Genomic DNA, 12,749 nt, shown 5'->3' with positions numbered 1-12,749 from the left:
TCCAAACTCTGAAAAGATGTGCTTGCTTTGCTCTGAACATGGCATTGTGGGCATTGTTGACATTATTGCATGGCATTCCTGATCACTGACCACAGCAATAAATATTGATTGAACATTGAAATGAAGTGGATTTAATTTCTTCAAAGTACTATTTATAATTGCCTAGGAATAAATCCCACTGAGCTCATAGTATTAGAATTAAATTGAACATATTATAAGTTCATCCAAGAGCATTAAATGATTAGGACAATTAAATGATCACTAAATTATTAGGAAAATTATCATATTTGATATTTTAACCGTTTTCCTCTTACATACTTTATTTTCCATGCTCCATGTTTTTGGACGTAGACATTAAAATGAGCTTTTTCTAAAATTACACTGGCTTCATATTTGTATTCTGCAGGAGTTCGAAGATGATTATGCTGATTTCAAACACAAAATTCTTGAGTTTGAAAGACGTCTTGGATCAATTTTTTGTGTAGCCTTTCTTGATTGTTCAGGGCTGGAGTCGGCATTTAAGGTCGGTTATAAATTGCAGAACTTTAAAATGTTGCCTGTCAGCTACCAGCATTTATCAAATAATGTAATTAATAGTTCAAACTAGAGGACTCAGTACATTGAGATGTTTATTACAGTATCCAAGTCAAAGAGTGTGAAGAAAATTTTTTTGTAGCATGGCAGAGAATAAAAATACATTTTGAGTGAAATATGCTCTCAGAGCTTGCATATTAAATACAATCAGAACTTTGTGTTCTAAAGCTATTTTGTAATGCTGAAATTGATCTGGATGGATTCGAGAAATTTTTCTATCTGAGGCAAAGGTCAAAATGGAGTTCTCTCCATGCATAGATACCCACAAAATAGTAGTTAAACCTTGTTTCAACCCTGATAAAAGGAGAGTGTCCTCCACAATACCTGGAGACCATAGTCTTGTTGCAGAAATAGAGAGGCTTACACAGAAGACTTTCCTGGTGATTTTATATATGTGTGTGTGTGTGTACACTAGGGTTTGAAAAAACACTAATATTTTAATACAAGATTAAAAGGATAGCCTATATGACTTCAGACAACATTCCAAGGGTCTTGAGAATAGTCCAAGGTTCTCCCTTTTCCTGTGGAGCTCCTTTTTTTCTTTCTGATGAGATTCAAAAAGGGAGCGTTCTAGGAGTGTATCAGGGAAAGTTTTTTATCCAAAGCCGCCTTATTCCCTGGACAGAAATCTCCAAAAGTGGGAAATTATGTCATCTTGAGCAGGTATGGGTTTGTACAGGATAATCTGTTTTCATTTTTAAAAATGAATGAGCATAAATAAAGGAAGGCAAAAAGCCTCAAATCTTCTGCTCTGGTTGTGCAAAATCAAACTGGGCTTAGGATATGTTGGATTCCCCTGCCATGGAGCCTTTCTTGCTATTCCGGGGGCCGGGCTGTGGTGCAGGCTGGTTAGCAGCCAGCTGCAATAAATCATTCTGATCAAGAGGTCATGAGTTCGATGCCAGCCCATGTCGGGGTGAGCACCCGACAATTAAAAATAAAAAATAGCCCCTGCTCGTTGTTGACCTAAGCAACTCGAAAGATAGTTGCATCTATCAAGTAGGAAATTTAGGTACCATTTAAATGTGGGGAGGCTAATTTAAGACACCGTAAAAATAATCCAGCTGCCGTTGGAAAGAGGAAGTTGCAGTCGCAGTGGATGATGAAGCAGCTGCTCCCCCTGTGGCCGGAATCAAGCATACCCGCTGGAAGCTGGAGAAGGTTTAAATTGCCTCTGCGTCTGTCTCTGTCTCTGTTCTATGTTTATATGGCATCGAATGTTTGCCTTATATGTGTACAATGTGATCCGCCCTGAGTCCCCTTCGGGGTGAGAAGGGCAGAATATAAATACTGTAAATAATTAAATAAATAAATAATCCCTGAAATAGGCTATGGATACAACAATAAACTTTATTTATATACCATTTTATCTCCCCGGAAGGGACTCAGCGTGGTTTCCAACATAGGTAAGCATTCAGTACCACATAGAAAACATACAACACCATTGTAATAAAAACATAAACACAATAACAATTAAAAACAAATATATCCATTTAAAATAAAACCAGTTTCCAGACTACTCCATTAAATGTAGCAGAGAATGTTCATTGGCACAGCTACAGACATGCTTAATTTTGACTAAGACCTAGTGTTGAATAATATTTTGTATAAACCAAGAACAGCGGGTCCATACAAAGTAGTCAAACTTCTTTGCTTTCTTGATTTTTTTTTACCATTATTGGGCTTGACAGAAGATGTGGCATTTGAGATCCACAGTTATATCCCTGAAATGTATTTAGTCCTCATGAGTTGAGAAAAGAATTTAGATAATTTAGGATTTCCTATTTGCCACTTTGCATAATTTGGTCATCATGCACTAGTAGGTCCTGGCATTCCCCAGAAGAAAAATGATCTTTGCTGGTATTGATTTTATACGTGAAAACTTTTAAAAGTAAGCTTTAATTGTATTTAGCTTACTTGCTCTGCTAAATAAGTAGAATAGTGTCTGTAAACAATATTTTAACTTTGAAAAAGGTGTCTGCAAGAAAACATAATAGTTCTAGCTGCCTGTAAAAAATGCTGTGGAATATGTTTCCTAAATTCCACTCTGAAGAATCATTTTTATACCAATAATATTTGTAAACTTTTGGTAGTTGGGTGGACAATGTAACTATTTCATATTTGTTTTGTGATTTTGCGGTTGACGAATATATACAAATACACACACACATACAGTGGTGTATATAAGATGAACTATCAAAGAAACCAGAAAGAGAAAGACAATTCTGCCACTTGTTCCAATACCAATATGCATCGTGTTTTTCATCCACATTGTCCATATATATACACATCTTATTTCTCTGTGATTAATTAAAGTAATTAAAAGGTGAAGCTACCTTTGTGACATGAAGACTTTACTACAAGGTTTTCAGTCCTTCTGAGTATTCCTTTTCAGAATGTATTTCTATATAGACTATTCCTCCCATTCTAATATGAAATTGGTATAGGTGTGTGTATTTCTGTCTTAATATCCTAGTATTCTTGTGTCCAGATAAGAAAAACTGTATACTTTTATCAGGAAATATGTATTCCTTTTTGTGTGTAGCTTTTAGCCATCCTTGGATATTTTTTGGAAAAGCCAGTTATTGCAGATGCCTTTGGTCCAAATTACAGCATTTTACTACAGATGTTTGATGTGGAGCTGAAAAATTGCAAAGCCTTGTACAATGAGCACATTAAACAGGTATGTGACAAGTTAAGATCAAAATGTTCCCTATGGATTTGCTCTTATGATTCACTCAGAAACCTATCTGTTCCTTAACTGTTATAGGTGGACAAGAGGAATGAAATAATAAATAAAAACATGCCATTTACTTCAGGAAACATTAAGTGGTCCCAAGAAATTAAAGCTCGTATACAGCTGTTCTGGTCAAACTTCTCATTTGTTTCCCACCCGTAAGTATATCTCATTGTGTTTAAAGTTGTTTATGAAAAATGGTACTCAAGCTCAGTTGCAATTGGTCATTCATTAAATTATGTTCACTTAAAAGGAACACCATTTACTATTTGATCTCATATCAGATTATGTATTGAAGAAATTGATAGTGCATCCTTACATGTATTTGCTCAGAAATAAGTGCTACTGATGTTAATGGGAATTGCTAAATTAATATGACAACCCTAAGTAAGAAGAGTCTTGAATTTGGATCACAGTGGAATTGGGATTGGAAGGTAGGAAAATGAAGGGGACAGGTTGGTGAGTGATGGATAACTTAAGCCTTCCTACTTTGAAATGGTAGCTCTCTTGTCTGTATTTGCATCAAGATACCTCCTTCTCTTTTGGATTTGTGTTTGTATGCAAACCTTTTCACACACTCACCATTGCACACATTTCCAAGTCGACATTTCACCTCCGTCTTCTCTGCTGGCTCCACTTTATAGAAGCTCAGATGAGCAATCAGAACAAAGTGAAGACAAAGGTTATTTAATTAAGCAAATATGCTCATACATTGTGGGGATTTAAAAATTCCTTATGTGACCAGAACCAATATGGTGAACATATAGGTAAAGGTAAAGGTTTCCCCTGACGTTAAGTCCAGTTGTGTTCGACTCTAGGGGTTGGTGCTCAGCTCCATTTCTAAGCCAAAGAGCCGGCGTTGTCCATAGATACCTCCAGGTCATGTGGCTGGCATGACTGCATGGAGCGCCATTACCTTCCCTATTGATCTACTCACATTTGCATGTTTTCGAACTGCTAGGTTGGCAGGAGCTGGGGCTAACAGTGGGCACTCATTCTGCTCCCGAGATTTGAACCTGGAACATATACACACAGTATAAACATCCTATTGCACAGATCTTATGTAATGGGAGGGGCCTATGTGGCTTTCTGTATTGATTTTAGTTGGAATTAAAATATGTAGGTCAGACTGGGGCAGAGATACTATGCAGTGTGGCTGGAATAGAGCCATAATGTAGATTCAGCCTCAATGTACGTATGTCAAAGGTCTCCATACCCGCTCAAATTGTTTTAGAAAGCTGTAGACCAACCAGGGGAAGAAAGGTGACAAAAAAAGTAAGACCATAAAAAAGAGATGAGAGAAAGCCAGCTGAGAGCACAGGCACCCTTTATCTAGTTGCAATCCATCTTTGTGTCTACACTTCAGTTCTAAGCATTTGGAAAATAGAATCTCAATATGGCTGTAAGGAAGGTCTATGACTGGATAGGTTTGATGGGAAAACACATTTTATGATTCTGATGAGGCAGTGCATGAATTCTGGAGGGAATGCTCACATAACATTTAAGACCTCATCACATTGATGAGGTCCCATGGGGCAATTTGTCAGCCTCTGTGGCAAATCGGTGGGGCAATCCCGGCGCTCTATGCCCTGCCTCATCTGCAGCTTTCCCCCATGCTGACACCATGATTTGCAGTGATACACAGGAAGCCTCCCATGTTCCTGGTGCAGCATTGTAGGAAGCTTGCACCCCTATTTGAGCCACAGAGCCCTACTGGAAGTGGGTCTGCATTTTCTGATGGGTGGCGTGGGACTCCGTGGCTCAACAGGGACGAAAGTATCCCTCGATGCTGCAAATGACTCGTATGATGAGGTTGAAAGTGGAATCTTGTTAACATAGAATAATTAGTACTTAAATACGTTGTGGTAATCTCTGAGTGGTTAGACTCAATTTAACCCTCTGTGGGGGAGATTCCACTAAAATGTAGCAGAGTAGCAAAAAAAAGACTTTCTTAAGCAGCAGATACTTACACGCGGTGAGCAAAGAGAAGCCTTTTTCTGTTAGGATGGCAATGGATTGCAGAGGCTCAGTAAAAGTTCAAAAAACATTTATTCAGGTAAAAAGAATTCCATTGTAGATAGGAAAGGTTTGAGAGCTGTCTAGCTTTCTAGGCTAGTTTCTAAGGAAAAATAAGAAAGGAAAAATAACAAACATCTAGATAGTCACATCTTGCTCGAGGGACAGCGAGATGCTGCTGTTAGCTTGAAGAACAAAGAGAGAGAGACTGAACCAAAATGGTTCCGACCTCATGGTCCAGTTTATTGGGGCCATAAAACATTCTGACCAATGGGAAGTTAGTGTCCCCGAAGATTCACATTTCTACTAACATCAAAGTAAGGGATGTGACGTAAACAGGATAGAAAGAGGGGAAATACAATAAAGCCTATCTAGGCATACTTTGGATACAGGGAAAGGATTCCCTCAATCTAATCCTATCATCTATCTGACTACATCTAGACTTGAGTAGTCCAGGTCCCAACAAAATAACTAATGTTTTTTTCTTTTCTTTTGTAGAGTCTTAGAAAGTTCAGAAGCTGCTGTAATATATCAGAAATATATAGAAATGTTAACCTTACTTGACCAGTATGAAGATCAGATTTATCATAAATGGAAGTCTGAAGTGGATGTTGTTTGTCAGTTCAATTTAGATCAACCTTTAATTAAGCGTAACAATAAAGATGGTCTTCTTCATGTGAACTTTGATCTTAAGGTATGGCACCAACACTTTATTATGTAGATAAAATAACAAAGAAGGGTAACATCTAAATAAGGATTTACTTGAATGCAATTCTATACATGTCTACCCACAATTAAATCTCACAATATTTAGTCGATGTACCATATATGATTGCAATCTCAGTACTTTTAATAATGAGAACTCTAATGTCAAACATGGTTTTCATGGTTTAGCCATCTGCTTTATTGGTGGGAGGGGGGGTTAATTTTTGTGGAGCTGGAATCCTGGAATGAGGTAGCACTTAAAATAAAGTGTATATAAGTAAAGCAATGTTTTGAATGTCCTATTTCATTTCTTGTAGCTAGTGGCTATTTTAAGAGATGTGCGATATCTCCTCCTTTTGAATCAGCCCGATATTCCCCATTCAGCACTTGAGTTATATAAGCAAAGAGGAAAATTCACTAAGGTAAGTGCTTCAAGTACTCATTTTCACCTGAACATTGTGATTTCACATATTTTTCTCCCTCCATGTGATTTTTCTTTCTTTACTCATAAATTAAAATAGACATTTCAGCCTTAAACAGTGAATAGAATCAAATTGAAACTACTAAATTCTGGATGTACCACTGTCTGGCCCTGTTGGTTGTCCTAATGTCTGCCTTCCTATCTTTCTTTGGCCTTGTTTTTCAAGTTTTCTGTTCTCAAAGAGAAAAATGCCTGTCTTAAGGCTAATGTATTGTCAGAAGGAGCTTTAAGCAAAGATTTCTCGATACAGGTTGAATATTCCTTATCTGAACTGCTTGAGACCAAAAATGTTTTGGATTTTGGAAAAAAAATGGATTTTGGAATACTTGTATTTTCATATGCCATGATATCGTGGAGATGGATCAAAGTATTATCATGAAATTAAATTATGTTTCATATACACATAGCCTGAAGCTAGTTGTATAATATTTTTAAAATTTAGAATAATAGAATCATAGAGTTGGAAAATACGACATGGCCCATTCTGTCCAATCGCCTGCCATGCAGGAATACACAATTACAGTACTCTTGACAGATGGCCATCCAGCTATTATTTAACACCTCTATAAAAGGAGACTCCACCATACTCTGAGGCACTTACTCCACTATTGAACAAATCTTACCATCAGGAAGTTCTTCCTATTATTCAGATGGAATCTCTTTTTCTGCAATTTGAATCTATTGTTTTATGTCCTAGTCTCTAGAGCAGCAAAAAAAACAAACTTGCATCCTTCTCAAAATGACATCATTTCAGATATTTAAATGTGGCTATCATGTCACCTTTTAATCTTTGTATCTTCAGGCTAAAACATACCCAGCTCCCTAAGCCACTGCTCATAGGAGTTGGCTTCCAGAACTTTTAGCATTTTGGTCACCCTTCTCTGAAAACATTCGATCTTGTAAATATCCTTCCTAAATCATGGTGCGCAGAATTGGACACAGTATTGCAGGTGAGGTGTGTCCAAAGTAATACATGAAACAATCAGAAAACAAAGGTGTCCCTATCCTCAGCTACCCATGTAGATAATTTCAGATTTTAGGGTATTTTGGATGTTGGAATTCTGGATAAGAGATGCTCAACCTGTATCTATCAGTCCATCCCTTTGTTTACTTTTACCACCTACCATTGGATCGTGCCTTTGAGCATTGCTCTGAAATTTACTTCAGTCCTCAGGCTAAAAGGATCTCCCTCCTCATGGCACGGAAAATTCTTAATTTCCCACCAAGGCTTGTGCTCAGTAGATGACATGAAAGTTCACACTTATCACTGCTCTGTCTCTTCCTCTGTGTTCATATTTCCATCACTAATTCTTTGCACTGTGTGTGCTCCCCCTGATGGCCATGAACAGCCCTAGGTGTGTTTTCTTTCCAAAGATGTGTCGTGTTTCAGTATTTAAAATTCTGTTTTTACATGTGGTAGCCTTTATCTATTATTGTTATTGTGATTTCTATTTATTTATATCCCACTTCTTTACCAGTCTGGGACTCATCGTAACTTACGAACATCAAAACCAAATACGTCTTAAAAATTCGCATCATACAAAAGTTGTAAACTTTTTCACGGCAGAAATTTCATTTTCATGTTGCTCTTTTCTCCTTTCTGTCTCTATGAACAGTATATAGAAAACCTTGAACTCATAGTCCAGTGGTATAACAAAGTTAAGCAGACTGTTTTGGAGGTAGAATATCCTTTGATTGAAAAAGAGCTGATAATAGCAGATGATCAGCTAAAGGAAGCGGAAGAAGTGTTCACATGGCAGGAAGATGACTGCTGGAAATACATTGAGTTTCTGAAAGTTCAAATTCATGACTTGGAGCAGATACTTCAAAAGTCAAAGGACAATATTAAGGCTATTCAACAAATTATGAAATCTTGGATGGAACATCCTCTGTTTTCTAGAAAAGACAATAGAAAAGATGCTTTATTGAATCTGGATGACAAAGAAGAAAAACTTGCCAAGAAATTCATGTCATTCCAAGAAGATGGCAGGAAGATCCATACATTTGTAAAGGTAATACCTGGAACATGTTAGCATAAGAATGACAAGATTGTTTGATTTTTGCAAATCAAGGATAGAGTTCCAATCATTGCAAAATATAAATGCCAATTCTGCAGGAAAACATGTTTTTAACCAGTATTATGCAAAATGTAATAACTAAAAGTCATTTGTAGAACCATTTTGGATTGACTGTTGTATTTGGTTGCCAATCAGCAAAAAAAATGAAAATGAAAATGGTAACAATGTAAAATTAAAGTGTTCTTTTTGATGTGTGTTTGTGTATATTTAGGAAAACCTCATACTCTTTAAAGCAGACCCAGACTCAGATTCTTGGAAGATGTACTTGGAGTTCATTGATGACATCATATTTGATGGCTTTTTCAATGCCATAATGTACAACTTAAACTTCTTCCTGGAAAACACAGAGAAAAACTTGAAGCCATCCCCATTATTTCAGGTTCAAATGCTCCTAAGTACCTTAGAAATTGAATTCAAGCCTTCCTTGGACAAGGAGACCGGAGATGGCTTTTATGATATAATAGATGAACTCTTAAGCAACATTTTCAAAATATCTGCTGAAGTAAAAAGAGTGGCAACACATCTAGAAATGCCAAATTACCAGGTAAGTGATTTTTTAGAACTGAAATGGATCAAAATGATAAGAAAATGGACATGCATATCGCCATATACATATTCATACACAGTGCGAAGGAGTAATGGAATTGTAACTTAAGAAATATTTTTATTTGTTTTTGATCTAGAATGACATGTACAGTATATCAGAACTGTTTGAGACCAGACAAAAGATAATGGACAGAGTTGCAGATGTTATCGCCAAAGCTATGGAGTCTAAAAATTCTCTTGATTCTTATGCATATCTCTGGGTAGATGACAGATCAGAATTCATGAAGCAGTTTTTGTTCTACAGTCCTGTATTGTCTTCTGATGAAACAGAGGCTCATACTGACCTTGGTTCCAACCAACATCCCGCAACAGAGCAATTTAAAGAGCAGGCAAGACAGTTCATATTTCTGCATTATTACATTCACATCCTCCGCTCCAATTTGCAGACCTGTAATATATAGTTATCTGTTGCAGATTGACATCTATGAGAATCTTTACACTCAGATGAGCAAACTTGAAGACTTCTGGATTTTTGAAGGCTGGTTTAAAGTGGACATGAAATTTTTCAAATTCAGTTTGCTAAACATTATTAAGAAATGGAGCTGGATGTTCAAAGAATACCTCTTAAGATTTGTCATTGACAGGTAAAATGATGCTTTTATTTTTTTAAAGTTCTAATTTATTGGCAATATCTGAAATAGCCATCTTCATGCTACAGGTGGAGAAAGTGACCTTGAAGGATGGGTGCATATGTCTTGCAACCTCCAAATCCACTTCTTCTACTCAATTGTTATTTAGAAATGAAGAGGCACTCTCCTATGATACGTGTCCTGTGAGGGTATTAAACTGGCCTTGGAAAATACAGTCTATAGTGAAGGAAGCAATAAGCTTTGAGAAGGGTTAAAGGAGTCGAGATTTCAGCAGTTATGTTTTAATCCTCTCCTCCTTCCTTTTCTGTAAGTGCAGCATAACAATAATGTTTCTGGTGAAATATGACATTAATGTCTCAAAATAGCAGTAGTTGAAATGCCATTCTCAGTGTTCATTGAATGTTAGCAGAATATATATTAGAAACATTCTAAGACCAAAAATGTTTTCCCACACCTGTTTCCATACAATAAGTTCTCAATTTTTTTCTCTTTCTCATGTAGCCTAGCTAATTTAGAGGAATTCATTAAAAGAACTAATGCTGGGCTCCAGAAAGAGTTAAAGGAAGGAGATTATGATGGACTTGTGGATATCATGGTTCACCTCCTTGCTGTGAAAGACAGGCAGGTGGCCACTGATGAGCTTTTTGAGCCTTTAAAGGATACCATTACCCTTTTGGAAAACTATGGACAGAAGATGCCAGATCATGTTTACATCCAATTGGAGGTACTATTAATTTTCCAGGGAAAAGCTCTATTACTGTGTCTGACTGCCATGATAACAAAATTTCCTCTGTTCCTCTGTTTCAGTTACTCAAGTATGAAATACTGGGGCTGGAGTTTTAGTTGGGCAATTTCCATTGGTGGCTGCATTATATGTACTAGAAAACACAGTTGCGTGGATGCCACTTCATATTGTTGAAGTATTGTTAAAGTATTGTCCAAAGCCTTCTTTGGAGGCTTTTAAGCAGAGGCTGGATGGCCATCTGTTGGGGGTGCTTTAAATGTGATTTCCTGCTTCTTGGCAAGGGGTTGGACTAGATGGCCCATGAGGTCTCTTCCAGCTCTGTGATTCTATGATTCTATGAGCTTTCAAAATACTTGTTGACTTACAGCAGTGGTTCCCAACCTGTGGTCCATGGACCACCAGTGGTCCCCAAGAACTAAAATATGGTCCACGGCCTCACCATTATTGCACCGTTGCAATGAGAGCGTTATTGTGCTGAAGCAATGGGGATGTCAGGAGGGGAGAGGCTGACTACCCACAAAAGGCACGACAACAAGCCTCCTGACTGCTGCTTCTCCTCCTCCCTCCCCCAAACGGAGCCATTCGGAAGTGGCATCTGGAAGTGGAGGTGCCTTGGTGTTTTTGTTTTTAGGCCTGTTCCTGGGGTTATTTGGGGTGCTGATTCAGAAAATTGCATTTGATAGACCATATCAGCTCTAGATTATTAAATATGGTTTTCCATGGGCAAGCAGATGGGGACTACTGGATCACTTCTGTATCAGAAACTAGAGCTGATGTGGTCTATCCAATGCAATTTTTCTGAATCAGCACCCCAAATAACCAAACCGAATCTAAAGTTAACCAAAAACTGATTTGTAACCCTCTTGGTACTAATGTTGGAGAGTAGTCCCTGGTCAAATTGGTCCCTGGTCAAAAAAAGTTTGGGAACCACTGACTTACAGTGATCCCAACTATTTCAGATTTTCTTAAACCAAGAATAATCAAAGGTAGTTTGCACTGACTACAACACCTGGTATCCCTGGTGAAACTGATTCTCAGTACTAACGAAACTTGATTCTGTTTAACTTTCAAAATAAGATAGGATCTGATGCCTTCAGTTGTTAGACTAGTTGTTAGCAGAGGTTCCAATTATTATCTCCAGTATATTATTGGAATCCCCATTTCCAATCTATATATATAAAAGAGTGATGGCATCACAGCAATTCACAAAACAACAAAAGTACAGGCCCCCCAACCTCAAAATTTGACAACACAACCCATCATCCACGCCTCAAGGTTGATACAACAAAAAGAAAAGAAAAATAAAGTCCTAATTAGACGGAGAGCAATAATTTTTTTTATCCAATTGCTGCCAGTTTAGAGGGCTAATCTCTGCCCACTTCGTTGCCTAGCAACCAAGGGACAGCCAGGTTTCAGTTAGGGGACAGGCCGATTTAGGCCTCACTTAGACTTCTTCCACAGATTATCTAATTTGCACAGGATTATGTGGCAGTGTAGACTCAAGGCTCTTCCACACAGCTATATGACCCATTTATAATCTTATATTATCTGCTTTGCACTGGATTATCTTGACTCCACACTACCATATAATCCACTTCAGTGGGCATTTTATACAGCTGTGAAGAAGGAACCTCATATAATCCAGTTCTGAGCAGATAATATAAGATTAGAAATATACAGTAGAGTCTTACTTATCCAACGTAAACAGGCCGGCAGGATAAGTGAATATGTTGGATAATAAGAAGGGATTCAGGAAAAGCCAATTAAACATCAAATTAGGTAATCGTTATACAAATTAAGCACCAAAACATCATATTATACAACAAATTTGACAGAAAAAGTAGTTCCATGTGCAGTAATGCTATGTAGTATTTACAGTAGAGTCTCACTTATCCAACATTCTGGATTATCCAACGCATTTTTGTAGTCAATGCTTTCAATATATCGTGATATTTTGGTGCTAAATTCATAAATACAGTAATTACTATATAGCATTACTATGTACTGAACTACTTTTTCTGACAAATTTGTTGTCTAACATAATGTTTTGGTGCTTAATTTGTAAAATCATAACTTAATTTGATGTTTAATAGGGTTATCCTTAATTCCTCATTATCCAACATATTCGCTTATCCAACGTTCTGCCGGCCCGTTTATGTTGGATAAGTGAGACTCTACTGTACTGTATTTACAAATT

The 12,749-nt window shown here is 37.3% G+C and overlaps 1 protein-coding gene across 1 annotated transcript in view; it reads left to right on the top strand.

Annotated features, from left to right (window-relative positions):
• dnah11 (dynein axonemal heavy chain 11) overlaps nucleotides 1-12,749 on the top strand; it is a 195,066-nt gene that overhangs the window by 28,410 nt on the left and 153,907 nt on the right. The window contains exons 9-18 of the mRNA XM_062958230.1: nucleotides 407-523; nucleotides 3,140-3,277; nucleotides 3,365-3,489; nucleotides 5,846-6,041; nucleotides 6,370-6,474; nucleotides 8,150-8,545; nucleotides 8,823-9,155; nucleotides 9,295-9,546; nucleotides 9,632-9,801; nucleotides 10,309-10,531. Of these exons, the coding sequence (XP_062814300.1) occupies nucleotides 407-523; nucleotides 3,140-3,277; nucleotides 3,365-3,489; nucleotides 5,846-6,041; nucleotides 6,370-6,474; nucleotides 8,150-8,545; nucleotides 8,823-9,155; nucleotides 9,295-9,546; nucleotides 9,632-9,801; nucleotides 10,309-10,531 (2,055 nt within the window). The remainder of the gene's footprint in view (nucleotides 1-406; nucleotides 524-3,139; nucleotides 3,278-3,364; nucleotides 3,490-5,845; nucleotides 6,042-6,369; nucleotides 6,475-8,149; nucleotides 8,546-8,822; nucleotides 9,156-9,294; nucleotides 9,547-9,631; nucleotides 9,802-10,308; nucleotides 10,532-12,749) is intronic.

This window comes from Anolis carolinensis, chromosome 6, assembly GCF_035594765.1.
Source record: "Anolis carolinensis isolate JA03-04 chromosome 6, rAnoCar3.1.pri, whole genome shotgun sequence".
NCBI classification, from domain to species: domain Eukaryota; kingdom Metazoa; phylum Chordata; class Lepidosauria; order Squamata; family Dactyloidae; genus Anolis; species Anolis carolinensis.
The sequence above is the reverse complement of the archived record's forward strand: the minus strand, read 5'-3'. Positions and strand labels throughout refer to the sequence as shown.